A 19,543-nucleotide genomic window follows, 5' to 3' on the forward strand; every position below is an offset into this window, starting at 1 on the left:
CCTGCCAGCTTGTATCCCTTCCCCGCCCACCTTATCATTCTTGCTTCCGCACCCTTCCTTTTCAACCTCGGCCCGAAATGTCGACAGTCTGTCCCCCTCCACGGATGCTGCCCGACCTGCTGTGTGCCACCAGCGCTTTGGGCGCGTTGCCCATTCATCCTCTTCGATTGCTTCTGCCTGTCGAGCCATCGCTGTCAGCATGGCGGATTGGTTGGGGCTGGCACTTCCTGCTGAAGTTTGGAGGCTGCGGTTGTCAGAGAGAATAGGTTCTGTGTTGATGTTCCAGGCTGCGGTTGTGCTGTTTTTCAAATGCAGCCTGTACAGGCACGGTCTTGAAGCACCCAACCCCGTGAAAGGTCAGCCTGGAGTTCCTGTGAAGTTATTTTTTCCCTCTTCTTACGTTGCTGTGACAAATAGTCTCAAGAATAAACCCAAATTTCGTTTGCTTGACCAAGAATTGAACTCAAGCTTCCTGTGTAGTGAGTGAGAATTCTACTGAGCTGCAATAATGTTTAACCCTTTTTCATATCGTGTTATAGATATCTAATTTCATGTTCATTAGATCTGAGGGGTAGTACTGCCAAATGTGTTAAAACTCGTGGACTTGAAGGGTTTGGACAACTAACACTCTGCACTTTAGGAGACCAAATGTGAAGGGACCCTTAACGGTTGATGTGGTGAGGGATCGCGTGGTCCTAGTCCGTTCAAGTGGCCGCACAGAATGATAGGGTGGTAAAGAAGTCGAGGCATTGAGTTCAAGAGTCAGGAATATGTTTTGCAGCTTTACAAAATTCTGGTTCATCTGGGCTGCTTCATTCAATTCTGATTGCCCCATTATAGTGATTACACTGGTAACAATATTTTTGGAAGTGTTGCTTCCTCAGAAATTATTTTTTATTTATGTTAGACTGCATGAAACTGAACACAAGTAAATTTCAGACTATTGTATTATGTAGGAATTTGGAGAAACAAGACATTAACTTATTAAATATAATGAGTTTAATTGTATAACGGTGTGGGCGCTTTGCAATAGTTAAGTAAGCTTAAAAAATTTTGTGGATGATTTTCATTTGTACTCAGTGTCTGAAGGTTCTCACTTAAGCATCCAACAATAATCAGCCAGCATTGATGGATTCCAGTTGTCCTGATACCGTTTCTCCATGACTGCAATGTCCTGGTGAAGCCTTTCACCGTGCACGTCACTGACAGCGCTAAGATTTGCAGGGAGGAAGTCTAAATGGGAATACAGAAACTTAATCTTTAGTGACATGCTTTTTTGTATGCTTGAAGCATGTTGTTGACGAGCTGCATGTAGTTTGGTGCTCTGTAGTTGCCTTGAAAACTTTAATCAACATCCTTGAATACTTTCCATGTGATTTTCTCCAGTCCCACTATAAGTTCTTTGAACTGCTTGTCAATGATAACCTGTTTGATTTTGAGGATGAACAAAAATGCCTTCCTTAATTTTGGCATATGTTATTCTGGGAAACATCGGTCTCAAATGTTGATTTAAATTGACTTTATTTCTTACATCCTTCACATACATGAGAAGTAAAAATCTTTGTTATGTCTCTGTCTAAATGTGCAATGTGAAATTTATAGTAATTTGTAATAAACAGTATGTACAACAGGACACTCAATATAGCATAGAAATACAATTGCATCAGCGTGAATTAATCAGTCTGATGGCCTGGTGGAAGAGGCTGTCCCAGAGCCTGTTGGTCCTGGCTTTTGAAATCCTTCATGGAAATTTATAGCCTTTCTAAAACCTGTTCTGCCATGCAGCAACTGCCCTGCCCAAGCATGCCCTGACATGCCTGGACAAGATGGAAAACTTTTCAGCTTACATTGTAGGCAACATTTTAATTGATTTGAATTATGAATTGATATAACAAATATAGATGAGTTTTTATGGTACGTGATGGGGAAATTTCATGGTGATCTTCATGATCAGCAGCCAAAAATACATAAGATACACCCAAAAGTACTCTGGAAGCAAAATCTTTGTTGTCCGATGTTAAATAGAGGCGTGTAAAATCCTGAGGGGTATAATTGGGGTATTCAGTCAATTCTCCAGTGTTGGGAATCAAGAAATCCAGATTTAACATGAGAGGAGAGAGACTTAATAGGAACCTGAGGGGGCAGCTTTTTCAAGCAGAGGATAGTCATTATATGGAATAAGCTGATGGAGGAAGTGGTTGAGGCTGGTACCATTTACAACTTTTAAAAGACAGTTGGATATGTAAATGGGTAGGAAAGGATGAGGGCCCGATGTGGGCAAATGGGACTAGCTTTGATGTAAATCTTGGCCAAGGTGGTCCAGCTGAGCCAAAGGGCCACCTTCTGTGCTTGTGTAACTCTATTCTGACCATGGTAACTAGAGTAGTTAGCAGGGGTTGTAGTCAGCCAGCTCCATCACAGGTACACCTCCCCCCCGCCCCCATCATCAAGAACATCTTCCAGAGTTAGTGCCTCGAGAAGGCAGCATCCACCATTGAGGGCCCTCGTTATCCCTCTCCTCCTCACTACCAGCAGAGAGGAGGTACAGGAGCCTGAAGAAACTCTAAAGGAAGAGCTTCTTCCCCTCTGCCATCAGATTTCGGAATGATGCACAAGCCCATGATCACTACCTTATGTTGGCTGTTTAATATTTGAAGAAATCTATTGTTTGATGAGGCTTTCTTTATGACTTGTATAATTCACTTATTTTTGTAACTTAAACTGTTTTTGTACTGCTGTCACAAAACAACAAACTTAATGTCTCATGTCAGTGATGGTAAATATGATTCTTGACAGTACTCCAGGTGAAACCAGGCCAATGTTTTATAACTTCAGTCTTTGTGTACTCTGTGTTGTGTCTTTTTATTTGCAGATTGAGGTCTGAAGTTGGTTTGTTCTTGCTGTGCCTTTGTTTCGGAAGCGGTTAACAAAGCCCCCTGATGAGAGTGAGTTGCCTCTCCTTCCGCCAACCATATGCGGGTCTGATACTGAACAATGTAAAGACAGTGGAGACCCGTTGGCGACCTCTGCTGGCTGAGCTACAGGGCTGCACCCTGGCTATTCATGTGGCATACAAGGATTGGGAAGGCTCGGAATGGGAAGACATCCTTACTCACACAGTGGGAATGAGCCAGCACCAGATACAAGACCTGCTGCAGGACGGAGAGAAGTTTGGCAGAGGGGCGATTGTAGGTAAGTCAAGAGTCATCTATAAAATTTAGCTCAGGTCTATGTGTTGGTTTAGTTCAGGTCTGTAACACAAAGGCTGTGTGACTGCCGCTGGCCGCTGTGCTTCGCATCTGCAAACTTTGCGGCAACTTATATGATGCTAATATGATGAACTGAACACCAGGGCTTTGGCTCTACTCCGAACTGCTCCAGGGATTTGGATTTAAGGATTCAATCTGGTTCAGAGTGCTGTTGCTGTTCACTTCTATTGTTTGCATGATTTGTTTTTTTTCTCTCTCTGTGGGTATTGGGGGTTGGTCTTATTTTTTTAATGGGTTCTTTCAGGTTCCTTGCTTTGCGACTGTCTGTAGGTAAACAAATCTCAAGGTTGTAAAATTTATACATTCTTTAATAATAAATGCACTTCAGTTGATGGTGAACCCACAGGCTATGTGACATGGTTACATGGCTAATGGTTTCCGTAGCCCCCATCCTCATCACATTCGACAGCGGTTGTATTCAGAGCATCCTGAGCAGCTGCATCACTGCCTGGTTCGGAAATTGCACCATCTCGGATCACAAGACCCTGCAGCAGATAGTGAGGTCAGCTGAGAAGACCATCGGGGTCTCTCTTACCGCCATTACAGACATTTACACCACGCGCTGCGTCCGCAAGGCAAACAGCATTATGAAGGACCCCACACACCCCTCATACAAACTCTTCTCCCTCCTGCCATCTGGGAAAAGGCACCAAAGCATTCGGGCTCTCATGACCAGACTATGTAACAGTTTCTACGCCCAAGCTATCAGACTCCTCAATACCCAGAGGCTGGACTGACACCAACTTACTGCCCTCGACTGTGCCTATTGTCTTGTTTGTTATTTATTGTAACGCCTGCACTGTTTTGTGCACTTTATGCAGTCCTGGGTAGGTCTGTAGTCTAGTGTAGTTTTTTTTTCTGTGTTGTTTTTACGTAGTTCAGTGTAGTTTTTGTACTGTTTCATGTAGCACCATGGTCCTGAAAAATGTTGTCTCGTTTTTACTGTGTACTGTACCAGCAGTTATGGTCGAAATGACAATAAAAACTGACTTGACTTGACTTGACCTAGTTAATCTCTCCCACTCATCCTTCACCTTGAGGTATGAGGAGAAGGTCACTTTTCCTATCAGTTCCCTATTTAGCACCAATTTTCTGTCATAGCTGGCATTCCAGGGACCAGCTTATGACCTTATCCACACATTTCTCCCTCTATAGTATAGAGTCTATACTATATCCCATCATTAGTTGTAAATGACACTTGAACAAAATGCTGGTCTTCCTATCAACCTATGCAGAACGTTTGATGGCTCTGGGCCTGTACTTCCTGGAGTTCAGAAGAATGAGGAGGGATCTCATTGAAACCTATCGAATATTGAAAGGCCGAGATGGAGTGGACATGGAGAGGATGTTTCCTATCGTGGGGGAGTCTAGGAGAGGGCACAGCCTCAGAATAGAAGGATGTCCCTTTAGAACAGAGATGAAGAGGACTCTCTTTAGCCAAAGGGTAGTGTATCTGTGGAGTTCATTGCCACAGACGGCCATGGAGACCAATTCATTGGGTATATTTAAAATGTAGAATGATAGGTTCTTGATTAGTAAGGGTGTCAAAGGTTATGGGGAGAAGGCAGAGAACGGGGTTAAGAGGGGTAATAAATCAGCCACGATGAAATGGCGGAGCAGACTCGATTGTCCGAATGGCTTAATTCTGCTCTATGTCTTGTGGTCTAAATTGAGAAAGACTAGTCCTGATAAACACCACTGTTATTTTAATACAGTTTAACAGCTCTCAGTTTTTCTGCTTCTGTCTCCTGCTTCTCACGTTGTCAGCTATTTTTTACATCATGTACTGCAAAGGAATCTGAATCAGGTTTATTATCACAACATACGTTGTGAAATCTGTTGTTTTGCAGCAGCAGTACTGTGCAATGCATAAAATATACTCTGAATTACAATAAGAAATATACAGTGTATAAATCTAAATAAATGGTGTAAAAAGAGAGCAAATATATTCAGGTGGTGTTCACGGGTTGGTTCATTGCCTGTTCAGAAATCTGATGGTGAAGGTGAAGGAGCTGTTCCTGAAACGATGAGTGTGTGTCCTCAGGCTCCTGTACCTCAGGTCACCAGTTTAAGAGAAAGACTTGCATTTATATAATGCCATAAGTGCCGTTACAGGGAAGGCACAGCAGTACCTCTACGTCTTAGAGGTTTGCACAGATCCGGCATGTCATCTAAAACTTCGACAGATATCTATAGATGCACAGTGGAGAGTTTCCTGTCTGCTGCCATGAGAAAGCAGCATCCACCATCATGGCCACGTTCTCTTCTCACTGCTGCCATCGGGAAGGAGGTACAGAAGTCTTAGGTCCCACACCACCAAGCTCAGGAATAGTTATTACCCTTCAACCATCTGGCTCCTGAACCATTCTTCACTCACCTTTGATCACGGTACATCTCTGGACTGTGGGAGGAAACTGGAGGACCCAAAGAAAACCCACACATTCTACCAGGAGGACGTACAGAGACTACTTACAGGAAGGCACCTGAATTCAACTCTGAACTCCAAGCCACAAACACAAAATGCTGGAGAAACTCAGCAGGCCAGGCAGCATCTATGGAATAGAGTAAACAGTTGACATCTCGGGCCGAGACCTTCGTAGTGCATTCTGTTGAAGGGTCTCGGCCCGACACATGGACTGTTTACTTGCTTCCCTAGATGTTGCCTGGCCTGCTGAGTTCCTCCAGATTTTATATGCGTTGCTTGGATTAGAAAACCTACAGCGCGATACAGGCCCTTCGGCCCACAAAGCTGTGCCAAACACGTCCCTACCAGATTTCCAGCGTCTGCAGAATTTCTTGTGTTTGTGGTCCGAACACTGGAAGGGTGTCGTGCTAACCATTATGCTACCGTGTCCCCCCCAGTTGAGCAGAGCGATTTCATTGGAGAATCGCTAGGATCCGGTTCAGAGAGTGAACCACACTAACATTTCCATGGGGTTGAAAAGACTGTTGCAACGTGATGTAAATAGCTTTCCTTGAATGCAATGCATCCTCCCTCATAAAAACTTACTAAAAACCATCAGATGTTCTTTGCCGTTGTTCAGAACGTAACTCCTCTGTATGTGCTGCAGGGTTAGTGGACGTCGGAGACACCTGGCAATGCCCGAGTGGTTCAGACCCTGAGGAGATGAAGGAGTTGGAAAAAAGAGCTATTCTGCATGAGCTGGAGCTGAAATATCTCACCACTTTGTCCAATCCGCGGTGGCTTCGTGAGCCAATCCCAGCCAGGGGACACAAAGATGTGTGGATGGTTGATATCCCCGATGAGCTGATCCCATGACCACCACTGACATTGAGTAAAATTAGACTGAGCTACAAAGGAGGAACGTAACGAGATCAAGTTTATTGTCCTTCATACTGCCAAACAAAACAACGTCTCTCCAGACCAAGGTGCACAACACAGTACGTAAAACTCAGACACACAACACGTAAAGTAATATTTCCACAAATAATATTGCAAGGCGGGGCGAAGATACATCTTTACCAAAAGAGGGATGAGGTGCTCCTTCCCTCTGCTAGCCTGCAGAACAGCCTTGGACAAGGTGTAGCACCTGCTTAGTTCCCCAATCAGACTCAATGTAAAGCCACGAGAGCAGGTGGTGGATGGTCGTATGAGCAGTTGGTTCAATGGTTATGTGACCACTGACTCTCCAATGAGTATTGATAATGGCTGGGGTCACCCGTTCTGTAAAGACACTGCCCAGAAGAAGGCAATGGCAAACCACTTCTGTAGAAACATTTGCCAAGAACAGTCATGATCATGGGCAGACCATGATCACCTCCATCATACGACACGGCACATAATAATGCCTACAAATAAATTCATAAATAATCATCAAATAATAAGATGCATATCAATGTCCAGGACTGGCTTCCCCTGAATATAATGTGTTGATTTGTCTGATTTATGTCATGTTGCTATTTTATGTACTATGTGGAAAGTAATTGCAGAACATAATCATTAAAATCTTAATTGTATGAACTACATAAATTATGTAAAAAAAGTTAGTTTATTGTGCTATTCTACTGTATAATAATCATTCATAGTTATTGCTAATTTTTTTCTTTCAAAATCAGGTTTAATATCACTGGCATATGTTGTGAAATTTGTTGTCTTTGTGGCAGCAGTATAATGCAATACATAATAATAGAAAAAAACATGAATTTCAGTAATTATACATATGAAATAGTTAAATTAAATGAGTGGTGCATAAGTAAAAATTAGTGAGGTAGTATTCATGAGTTCAATGTCCATTCAGAAGTCAGATGGCGGAGGGGAGAAGCTGTTCCTGAATCAATGAGTTCATGCCTTAGGGTTCCTGTACCTCTTTTCTGACAGTAACATTGAGAAAAGGGCATGTCCTGACTGACTGAAATAGTAAATTATTAATTTTATAAATGTAATGGCATAGCAACATACACAAAATGCTGGAGGAAGTCAGCAGGTCAATGGAAAGGAATCAACAGTTGACGTTTCGGGCTGAGACCCTTCATCAGTCCAGATTAAAATAGGAACCGGAGGGCCACCTTTTTCATTCAGAGTGTCAGTAGATGGAATGAGATGGTTGAGGCAGGCACATTGAGAACATTTAAAATCGTTTGGATAGATGTATGGATAGGAAAGATTTAAGGGGACATAGGCTAAAGACAGCTTGGTTGGCTTGAACTAGTTGGGCAAAGGGCCTGTTTGACTCTATAATGTGAAACTCCAAAGCTAGGTAAACAATAAGGTTAGTAAAATGGGCACTATCGTCATGGGCACACCATCGTCAAAAGGTGGTGGGTCAAGAACCAGTATCCATCATTAAGGATGCCTACCATCTGGGAAATGCCTTCTTACTGCTATTGTCAAAGAGAAGGTACAGGAGTCTGAAGACCCATATTCGATGTTTTGGGAACAGCTTCTTTCCCCTGCCATCAGATTTCTGACTGGCCTATGGACTATGAACACTACCTCACTATTTTGTTCTTTTTTTTGCACTTTGTTTTTAATATTTCTTTTTTGTAACTTACTATATTTTTCATGCACTGCACTGTACTACCACGGCAAAACAACAAATTTCACAATGTTCCATGTGTCAGTGAGAAATGAACCTGATTCTGATGAGCAAGCACATCAGAGCTAAAATCCAAAGCAGACAGACGTGAAATATTCCAGTACTTAAGGGTAACAGAGGATAACCTACATAGGGTAAGTGGCACAATTTAAAAGGAGATGCAAAAACAAACAGATGCGGATATGTTTATGCACAAGTCTTAGCTAGCTTTGCACTTTCAAAGCAGCCAATATGCAATTCTCGCTACATGATGTTTATATGCAGAGGGAGGAAGGAAGGGGGAGAGGGAGAGGGGAAGGAAGGAAGGAACTCTGTGTCTGTTAGAGGGTAAAGTGTGTCAGAAGTGTCAATAACACCACAAGAATTAGCCCATCAAGTATCCCTCCCCATTTCATTTTGGCTGAGCATTAACCTTCTCAACCCCATTCTCCTGCCTTCTCCCCGTATCCTTTGACGCCCTGACCTAATCAAGAACCTAACAACTTTTGCTTTAAGTATACCCAATGACTTGACCTCCGCAGCTGTCTATGGCAATGAATTCCACAGATTCACCATCCTGTGGCTAAAGCAAGTCCTCCTCATCCCTGTTCTAAAGAGACACCCTTGTACTCCGAGGCTCTGCCCTCCGGTCCCAGATTCTCCCGCTATCGGGAACATCCTCTGCACGCCTACTCTATCTAGGCCTTTCAATATTTTACTTGTTAAGTTTCAGTAAGAACTCTCTTCAATGTGGATTTAAGCTCAGCACCACAGCTATATGTCCATCTGAAGTTGTGAATTGTGTTCTGTTCCAACAGTACTGAAGATTCAAGACTCAATTATGATCAAAGTATGTATACAGAATACAACTCTGAGATTTGTCCTCCCACAGGCAGCCATGAGACAAAGAAACACCATGGAACCTGTTAAAGAAAACATCAAACACCCAACACACTAAAAAGGAACAAATTGTGCAAACGGCAAAATGCGAGCGAACAACACAAGGAATATCAAACATCTAGCCAGTAGTGTTTAGTTCAGCACCACGCTGCTACCCAATGCAGGCTGCAGGGCCAGGCTTTGCCGAAGCGCCCCAGTCTGCATCAAACCGCTCAAAATTAGCAAAAATAAAAGAGAAACTGGAATCCAAGTAACACATGCCACATGAAGCTGAAAGTCCCCCAGATCGAGTCCATAGCCTCACCAATCAATCCTGATCATGTCAATCCCACAAACTGAAACAATAAGACTACTCAAATCTGTTTCCAGAGCTGTAGCTTTAGCTAGCATCAAACAATTATTAATGCTCTTTGTAATGATATGGCGATGTACAATAAATGAGTTGATGAGGGAGATGACATAAAAGCAGGTGATTCAAATCAATACAAGACTGCCCATAATAGAAATAGACAAACTTAAGTGTATTAGCATAAATCATTGAAGAATAAAGGATTTGTTTCCAATATAAAGCATGCCTCATTAATGAGATCAGTAAAGCAATTTGAAATTCCATTTAGACTAGTAGTACAAGAGCAACATGATTAACTGGGTCTGCTCCACATTGACTAAGTGAAAGGAAGGTATTAACAACACAAGAGATTCTGCAGATACTGGAAACCCAACCCACATACACAAATATTAAGTTATTAGCCCTCAACCATCAGACTCTTGAACCAAAGGCAATAACTTCACTTGCCGCATCATTGAAATGTTCCCACAACCTATGGACTTACTTTCAAGGATTCTTCATCGCATGTTCTCGATATTTATTGTTTATTTATTAGTATTACGTCTTTTTGTATTTTCAAAAAGAAAATACAAAATTTTCAGTATTTAAACTCTGGTTGAAAGCCCAAGTTAGTGTGGTGTTTCTTTGACTCTATAATGGTTATTATTCTATTATGTATTTACTGAGTATGCCCACAAGTAAATGAATCTCAGGGTTAGACATGGTGGCGTATATGTACTTTGATAATAAATTTACATTCAGCTTTGAAAATGCTGGAGGAACCAGTATTTAAAGCAGCATCTGTGAAGGAAGGGGAATAAAGAGCCAATGCTTTGGTCCAAGACCCTTCAACAGGACTGGAAAGGAAAGGGGGAGAAGCCAGAATAAGGCATTAATTCTATATTAAACAAGGATGAAGGAAAATGTAATTAAATGGGAAGTGGGGATCTTGAAGGTACGTTACAGTTCTGAGCACCTTGTGCTAAAAAGGAGGAGGGGAAAGCCACAGTCGATGTGTTCTGTGGTAGTGAGTGCGGGATAATGTTATTAAAAGCTTTGATCCTGTGACACAGGCTGAGCAAATGTAGCAGTATTAAGGATGAGCAGGAAGAATAAAACTGGAAGGAAGCTAATAAGGACCTTATTGCATGTATGAGTAAAGCCAAATGAAATCTGTAGCACCAAAATATGTAGCAATTTAGAGCACCATAAAGTACTATTCCAGTTCATTACCCAGCGTGTAGGAATCACCAAATACCATGATAACTCTTAATGTTCCTACTGCTACCTGACTGGGTTCACTGGTGCAATCATTCTGATTGCCTCCCTGTTATTCAATGCGTGCAGTGTAAAGTATAAAGCAAGCTGAAATCTGCATCTCACATGAAAATAAACAGACAAAAAGAAGAGGAAGCTGATTGCTTCATTGTTAAAAATTGATTTTTTCCATACATAGACATAGAATATTACAGCACAGTGCAGACCCTTTGACTCACAATGTTGTGTCAACATTATAACCTACTCTAAGATCAGTCTAACGCTTCCCTCTGACATAACTCTCCATTTTTCTATCCTCTAAGTTTCTTAAATGTCCCTAATGTCTCTGCCTCTTGCCAGTGTTTTCCATGCATTCTCTATTCTCTGTGTAAAGAACATACCTCTGACATCCCCCCCTCTACTTTCCAGCAATCACCTTAAAATTGTGCCCCTTTGTACGAGCTGTTTCTGCTCTGGGAAGAAGTCAGCTACTCAATCTCTGCCTCATCTGTCAAGTCACTTCTCATTCTCCTGCACTCCAAAAGAAAAGCCCTAGTTCACTCAACCATAAGACGTATCCTCTAGTCTGGGCAGCATCTTAGTAAATCTCCTCTGCACCCTGTAGTCAAAGAAATCCCAGATAAAATATATAACACTTAAAACGATGTCCCAAAGAGGTTTTCAATCATATTTATAGATTAGTCAATGTAACATTGGAAACACAGTAAGCAATGTGCCTGCCATGATTCCAGAACTGCAATATGATTAATCCTTTTAAATGCCATCATGCCCTTAACCCTTGCTAGAGTTTGAAATCTCCTCTGGGCCTCCAAAATATCTGCACACTTCTCACCCTGGCCTCCTGAGCAGCATTGATTGCTGTGTTTTGATTACCAAACCTTAAACTCTAAAAAAAATTTCCAAAATCCTACCACATCTAACAATGATCTGGATGATAATGTGGTAAATTGGGTCAGTAAATTTGCTGATGATACAAAGATTGGAGGTGTAGTGGACAATGAGGAAGGTTTTCAAAGCTTGCAGAGGGATCTGGACCAGCTGGAAAAATGGCAGATGGAGTTTAATACAGACAAGTGTGAGGTATCGCACTTTGGAAGGACAAACCAAGATAGAACATACAAGGTAAATGGTAGGGCACTGAGGAGTGCAGTAGAACAGAGGGATCTAGGAATACAGATACAAAATTCCCTAAAAGTGGCATCACAGGTAGATAGGGTAGTAAAGAGAATTTTTGGTACATTGGCCTTTATAAATCAAAGTATTAAGTATAAGAGTTGGAATGTTTTGGTGAGGTTGTATAAGGCATTGGTGAGACCAAATTTGGAGTATTGTGTACAGTTTTGGTCAACGAATTACAGGAAGGATATTAATAAGGTTGAAAGAGTGCAGAAAAGGTTTACAAGGATGTTGCCGGGACTTGAGAAACTGAGTTACAGAGAAAGGTTGAATAGATTAGGACTTTATTCCCTGGAGCGTAGAAGAATGAGGGGAGACTTGATAGAGGTATATAAGATTATGATGGGTACAGATAGAGTGAATGCAAGCAGGCTTTTTCCACTGAGGCTGGAGGAGAAAGAAAACCCAGAGGACATGGGTGAAGGGGGAAAAGCTTAAAGGGAACATTGGGTGGGGGGGCTTCTTCACACAGAGAGTGGTGGGAGTGTGGAATGAGCTGTCAGATGAAATTGTAAATGCGGGCTCACTTTTAACATTTAAGAAAAACTTAGACAGGTACATGGATGAGAGGGGTACAGGGGGATATGGGCCAGGTGCAGGTCAGTAGGACTAGGCAGAAAAACGGTTCGGCACAGCTAAGAAGGGCCAAAAGGCCTGCTTCTGTGCTGTAATGTTCTATGGTTCTGTGGTTCTAAGCCATCAGGAAGAAGCTACAGGTGCCTCAGGACCCACACCACCAGGTTCAGGAACAGTTATTATTCCTCAAACATCAGACCCTTGAACCAAAGGGGATAACTTCACTTGCCCTGCCATTGAAATGTTCCCACAACCAATGGATTCACTTTCAAGGACTCTTCACCTCATGTTCCTAATATTTATTTCTTAGTTATTTATTATTATTTATTTCTTTTCATATTTGCACAGATGGCTGTCTTTTACACAATGTTTGAAAGCCCAAGTTGGTGCGGTCTTTCTTTAATTCTATTATGGTTACTGTTCTATTCTGATTTATTGAGTTTCTGAGGCCCCCGTCGGTCAGGGTCGACCATGGACGTTGCATCCCAGCTGCCTAGATAGGCAAGCCAGGGCAGTACAACATGGAGAACAAGCTGTTGCCCGTGTGGCAAGCTCCCCCTCTGATAAATCCAAATGATTGGTAGAGACTAATACAATTATTGAGTATGCCCACAAGAAGAGTTGACCTACACGTGCATGTAACGAGAGCTGTATAACTCACCTCCTTCTACCTTAGGCCACAAATGTGTCAATCACCCCTGCTGTGGACACTTTCTGGAGGTCCAAGATCCTTTTGCTCCACGACCGCTGGACTAAGTGTGTAAATGTAGGAGGGGACTATGTTGAAAAATAAATGTGCTAGGTTTTCCAATATTGACTCCTTCTACCTTAGGCCACGAACTTATCAATCACCCCTTGTATGTATTTTGATAATAAATTTACTTTGAATTTTGAAGGACATAAGAGGTAGAAACCCTTGTACCTGCATTGTCATTCAATAAGATAATACTCGTATTTATTTCTGTGACACTTTCCTGCAGTAACTCAATATCCTGTTAATCTTCATATTTCTGAGTAAGAAATCCCTGTGGTCATGTTATCCCAACATCCTGTATGAAACTACTGAAACAAAGACTCAGTTAGACATTGCTCCAGGACTTTCCCCATTGACCCGAACATCTGGTGCTGTCAATTTTTTGAATATTGAACAGTAAGGGCTGCACAGTAGCATGGCAGCTAGTGTAACGTTTTACAGCACCAGCAGCCTGGGTTCAGTTCCCGCCGTAGTCTTCATGGAGTTCATACGTTCTCCCCGTGACCATGTGGGTTTCTTCCAAGCGCTCCAGATTTCCCCCCACATTCCGAAGGTCAGGGTAAGGAAGTTATGGGCCTGCTATGATGAGGCTGGAAGCATGGCAATACTTACGAGCTGCCCCCAGCGTATCCTCGGACGATGGTGGTTGTTGATGCAAATGACACATTTCATTGTATGCTTCGATATACACATGACAAGTAAAGCTAATTTTTACATCTTTAAGTCCAGTATGAGTTCTTCAGCCCACAGTGTTGTGCCGACTACATAAATCTACTCCACTATGAATCTAACCCTTCCCTCCTACAAAGTCCATAACCCTTCATTTTTCTTACATGCATGCATCTACTTAAGATCTCTTAAATGTCCCTAATGTCCCTGTTACATCAACCTCTGGCAGTGTGTTCCAGGCATCTCCCCTAAATTTACCTCCACTCACCTTAAGTTGATGTCTTCCAGTATTGGCTATGCACTCTATCTATTGCTCTCATAATCTTGTACATCTCTATTAAGTCATTTTTGAATGCTAACTTCTTGAGAGTCATGAGCACTCAGCAAACAGCTGATCCTGTGGTGTGTGTGAGTACCTGATGGGGGGTATGTTACCTGGGGAACGAAAGGTAAATCTCGGTGAATAATGGGCAGGTCTTCTCAGTCAATAAATGGGACATTAAAGGAAATAAAAACAGAAAATAATGACACGGATGGTCATTGAACTAAAATATTACACCATAGGAGCAGAATTAGGCCATTCAGCCCATCAAGCCTGTTCTGCCATTCCATCTTGGCTGATTTATTTTCCCTCTCAACCCCATTCTCCTGCCTTGTCCCCGTAACCTTTGAAACCCTTACTGAACAAGAACTTATCAACCTCTGCTTTAAGTATACCCAATGACTTGGCCTCCACAGCCATCTGTGGCAATGAATTCCACAGATTCACCACCCTCTGCATAAAGAAAATCCTTCCTGTCTCTGTCCTAAAGGGATGTCTTTGTATTCTGAGGCAGTACCCTCTGGTCCTACACTCCCCCACTATAGAAAATATCCTCCCCACGTCCACTCTACCTAGGCCTTTCAGTATTCAATAGATTTCAGTGAGATCCCCCCTCATTTTTCCAAACTCCAGTGAGTACAGGCACAGAGCCATCGAACACTCATTATACATTAACCCTTTTGTTTCTGACATCTTTCTCAATAACCTCCTTCAGATCCTTCCCAATGCAAGCACATCTTTTCTTCGATAAGGAGCCCAAAACTGTTCACCATACTCTAAAAGTGTGGGTGTGACCAATACCTTGTAAAGCCTCAGCATTACATCCTTGCTTTAATATTCTACCCCCTCGAGATGAATGCTAACATTGCATTTGGCCTTATGTAGCTGTAGTAACAAATACACTGCTGATTGTGGAACTTGGGTGGATTAACTATTCAGAAGCACATGAAAGATCTGTTACATAGCTGTTTGTAGCAGTGCAGAAGGAATACCAATGCAGCACTTTATCCTTGACACATTTAGTTTTGGTAGAGTGAAATGCTTCCTTTTCCTCCTTCCTTGGCGAACTTCATTTGACTGATGACCACCCACATTTACACAGGACAGAGAACACGGAACGGTTCGTTGGGTATATTTAAAGGGGAGGTTGTTAGGTTCTTGATTAGTAAGGGTGTCATAGGATACAGGGAAAAGGCTGTGATGGAATGAATGTGGAGAGGATGTTTCCTATATTGAGGGAGTCAAGGAACAGAGGGCACAGCCTCAAAATAGAGGGACATCCATTTCGAACAGATGAAGAGGAATTTCTTTAGCCAGAGAGTAGTGAATCTATAGAATTTATTGCCACAGACGGCTGTGGAGGCCAAGTCATTGGGTAAACTTAAAGCGCAAGTTGATAGGTTCTGAATTAGTAAAGGTGTCAAAGGTTACAGGTAGAAGATAGAATAGGATTGAAAGGGATAAGACCATTATACAGAGGAGCAGAATTAGGCTTCTTGTCCCATTGAGTCTGCTCCACCGTTCCATAATGGCTAATTTATTATCCCTCTCAACCCAATTCTCTAGCCATGATGGAATGGCAGAACAGACTCAATGGGCCAAATAGCCCAATTCTGCTCCTATGTCACATGAACAAAATAAGCCCTCACGGCACAACCTGTGGATGGAACGAGCTCACTCACTAGTGTGGACTCAATCCATGGTTCAGGGTAGAAGTGTATTATCTGTTCCCTGGATTTCCATTAGCAGAGCATGAAGGTAACATACAAACAGGAAAGGGTAACCCCTGGCAGGAGCAGTGACCCAGGACTCAACTGTATAGGTCGCCATCGTTGTCCTGGAACGTGGGGCATGTAAGAAAACTGAACGTATCTAATTTGGAAACCGTCTGTACCGAGTCATTCCCTCCCCCCACTCACTGACACATTTATATTAAGACACAACACACTGAAACACAGTGACTGCAAACACAAGAGATTCTGCAGATGCTGGAATCCAGAACACACACAAAAGTGCTAGTGGAAGTCAGCAGGTCAGGCAGCATCTATGGAGAGGAATAAACAGTCAGCATTTTGGGCTGAGAACTGTACTCGCTGGAGCACCAAAGAATGAGGAGTGACCTCATTGAAGCCTGTCAGATATTGAATGGCCTAGATCAGAGGTTCCCAGCCCGGAGTCCACGCACTCCTCGGTTAATGGTAAGGGTACATGATGTAAAAAGGCTGGGGTTCCCTAGCCTAGACAGAGTGGATGTGGTGACAATGCTTCATATAGTGGAGGATCAGAGGACACAGCCTCAGAATACAAGGACATCTTTTTAGAACAGAGATGAGAATCTGAATCAGGTTTATTATCACTGGCATGTGATGTGAAATTTGTTAACTTAGCAGCAGCAGTTCAATGCAATACATAATCTAGCAGAGAGAGAAAAATAATAAATAAAATAAACATAATAATAAATAAACAAGTAATTCAATTACGTATATTGAATAGATTATTTAAAATGTGCAAAAACAGAAATACTGTATATTTTAAAAAGTGAGGTAGTGTCCAAAGCTTCAAAGTCCATTCAGGAATCGGATGGCAGAGGGGAAGAAGCTGTTCCTGAATCACTGAGTGTGTGTCTTCAGGCTTCTGTATCTCCTACCTGATAGTAACAGTGAGAAAAGGGCATGCCCTGATGAGGAAAAAATTCTTCAGCCGGAGGGTGGTGAATCTGTGGAATTAATTGCCGCAGAGAGTTATGGAAGCCAAGTCATTGAGTGTATTTAAAGCAGAGGTTGATAGGTTCTTGATTATTAAAGGTGCCAAAGGTTACAGGGAGAAGGCAAGAGAATGGAGTTGAGAGGGATAATAAATCAGCCATGATGAAATGGTGGAGCAGACTCAATGAACCGAATGGCCTAATTCTGCTCCTGTGTATAATGGTCTTTATTCCTGTTCATGGATGCTGCCTGACCTGCTGAGATCCTCCTGCACTGTGTGTGACAGCAACTACAAGTTCCGTCTGAAATATGTGTTTCCCTCGAGTGCCTTGATTTTGACATTATTTTCAAGGAGGGAGCATGTTGTGTTGCGAGTACTCCTTCGTACACCAACCTGGTCCTTTTAGAAGTGAAATTCACAGTTTGTGGGCACTCTCACACATCTCCTGCTGCCCAGCCAAGCTGATTGCCTTCAGAGCAGATTGCTGTTCTATCCTCTCAGCAGCAGTTTATGAGTAACTGTCAGTAGCACAGCCAGGAGGAATAAACAACAGAATAAAATCATGTAGCAGAAGAAAGAAATCATTATATCATATTTCTGATCCCATCTACTTAAGACTAGAGATCAACAACTTCTTGATTAGTAAGGACATCAAAGGTCACAGGGGAAGACAGGGGATTAGGCTTGAGAGGGATAATAAATTAGACATGATGGAATGGCAGAGCAGACTTAATGGGCTGAATGGCCTATTTCTGCTCCTATAGTGTAATGGTCAGTGATATTTTTCTTTTAGGATGAGTTCAAAGTAAATTTATTATCTAAGTATATATATATATATATATATATATATATGTCACTATATACAACCCCGAGATTCATTTTCTTGGACACATTCACAGTAGACACAAAGAAACACAATAGAGTCAGTGAAAATCCACACACAAGACGGACAAACAACCCTTATGAAATACAAAAGAAAAATTTGTTAAGTAAATAAACAATAGATATCATGAATATGAGACAAAGAGTTCTTGAAAGTGAGTCCATAATTTGTGGGAAGTTCAGTTTTGAGGCGAGTGAAGTTATCCCCTCTGGTCCAGGAGCTTGAAGGTTGAGGAATGATAACTGTTCCTGAACCTAGTAATGTGTGCCTGCTTGCTGATGAATGCAGCAAGAAGAGAACGTGGCTGGACGGTGGGGAGCAGTGGCTTGATAAACATAAATCTTCTTTTCAGAAATTTGGAATGCATGAGGAACTCAATGTCAAGCAGCATCGATGGAGGGGAATAAACACTTAACTGATGAAGGATCTCAGCCTGAAACATTGACTGTTTGTTTGTTTGTTTATTTATTGAGATGCAGCATGGAATAAGCCCAGCAATCCCTCGATTTAATCCTAGCCTAATCGCAGGACAATTTACAATGACCAATTAACCAGTACGTCTTTGGAATGTGGGAGGAAACCAGAGCACCTGGAGGAAAGCCATGCAGTCACGGGGAGAACGTACAAACTCCTTACAGGCACCAGCGGGAATTAAACCCAGGTCACCTGTATTGTAAAGGCTTGTGCTAAACACTACATTACCATGCCACTCTGCCATAGGTATCCCTGACTTGCTGAGGTCCTGCTGTCTTGCTGTGTTTGCTACTCAGGATTTCCAGCATCTGCAGAATCTCTTGTGTTCGTGATGAATGAAAATGTGCATTGATAGTTTGGGAGCTAATCAGAATCAACAGATTCACTGACAAACACAACCAAAGATGACATGTGAATATTAATTTAGACAGAGCATGTTAAATGACCTGAAATTAACTCCCTGGAAGGGCGATGGAGGCTGATTTAATAATAGCATCCACAATTGCGTATATAACTAAAAATGAAACATTGGTAGAGCTTGTGGAGAAATGTTTGCATATTTACTGCTCTGGTGGATGACTCAGTGTCTTTGTTCCCAGTATGACACACTTAACACATCATCCTATTCTCAGCGCTGAAGGGTATTTTGAAGTTGACATCACTCTGGCTGACAGTACACAACAGCTATGATCTATATGATATACATTCAGTACCTCCTCAACCTAATAAAGTGGGGATTTAAACTCAGCGCCTCAGCTAAATTTGTGAATTGTGCTACATTCCAGCTCCACTAAAATAGAATTAAAACAATAAATTCACCCATATCTCTTGAAATTGGGTTCCCGAGCAGAAACTTTTGTAGGTTTCAAACAATTACACTCAGAGGCCACTTTATTAGGTACCTCCTGTATGTTCGTGGTCTTCTGCTGCTGTAGCCCATCCACTTCAAGGTTGGACATGCTGTACATTCAGATGCTCTTCTGTACACCGCTGTAGTAACACGTGGTTATTTGAGTTACTGTTGTCTTCCTGTCAGCTTGAACCATTCTCCTCTGACTTCTTTCATTAACGAGGCATTTTTGCCCACAGAGCTGCCACTCACTGGATGCTTTATTGTTCTTCACACCATTCTCTGTAAACTTTAAAGCAACATACACAAGATGCTGGAGGAA

General features: G+C 42.1%; 1 protein-coding gene across 2 annotated transcripts; it reads left to right on the forward strand.

Annotated features, from left to right (window-relative positions):
- The first annotated feature begins 230 nt into the window (after positions 1-230).
- Positions 231-7,268, forward strand: LOC140734186 (protein EOLA1). Of its 2 annotated transcripts, none has more exons than XM_073057835.1 (3): positions 231-356; positions 2,873-3,192; positions 6,341-7,268. In XM_073057835.1, the coding sequence occupies exons 2-3, from the start codon at positions 2,940-2,942 to the stop codon at positions 6,547-6,549; spliced, it is 462 nt and encodes a 153-aa protein (XP_072913936.1). In that variant the 5' UTR covers positions 231-356; positions 2,873-2,939; the 3' UTR covers positions 6,550-7,268. The 2 variants fall into 2 exon arrangements, with proteins under 2 accessions (XP_072913936.1, XP_072913937.1); XM_073057836.1 differs by having other exon boundaries at positions 348-479.
- The last annotated feature ends 12,275 nt before the right edge of the window (positions 7,269-19,543 follow it).

The sequence above is a fragment of the Hemitrygon akajei genome, chromosome 10, assembly GCF_048418815.1.
Source record: "Hemitrygon akajei chromosome 10, sHemAka1.3, whole genome shotgun sequence".
Classification (NCBI taxonomy): domain Eukaryota; kingdom Metazoa; phylum Chordata; class Chondrichthyes; order Myliobatiformes; family Dasyatidae; genus Hemitrygon; species Hemitrygon akajei.

What these genes read in the sequence shown, in the direction of transcription:
- LOC140734186 (XM_073057835.1), top strand. Translation starts at nt 2,940, where the DNA reads ATGAGAGTGAGTTGCCTCTCCTTCCGCCAACCATATGCGGGTCTGATA. An exon ending in TGGCAGAGGGGCGATTGTAG is followed by an intron (nt 3,193 to 6,340) that starts GTAAGTCAAGAG and finishes TATGTGCTGCAG; the next exon opens with GGTTAGTGGACGTCGGAGAC.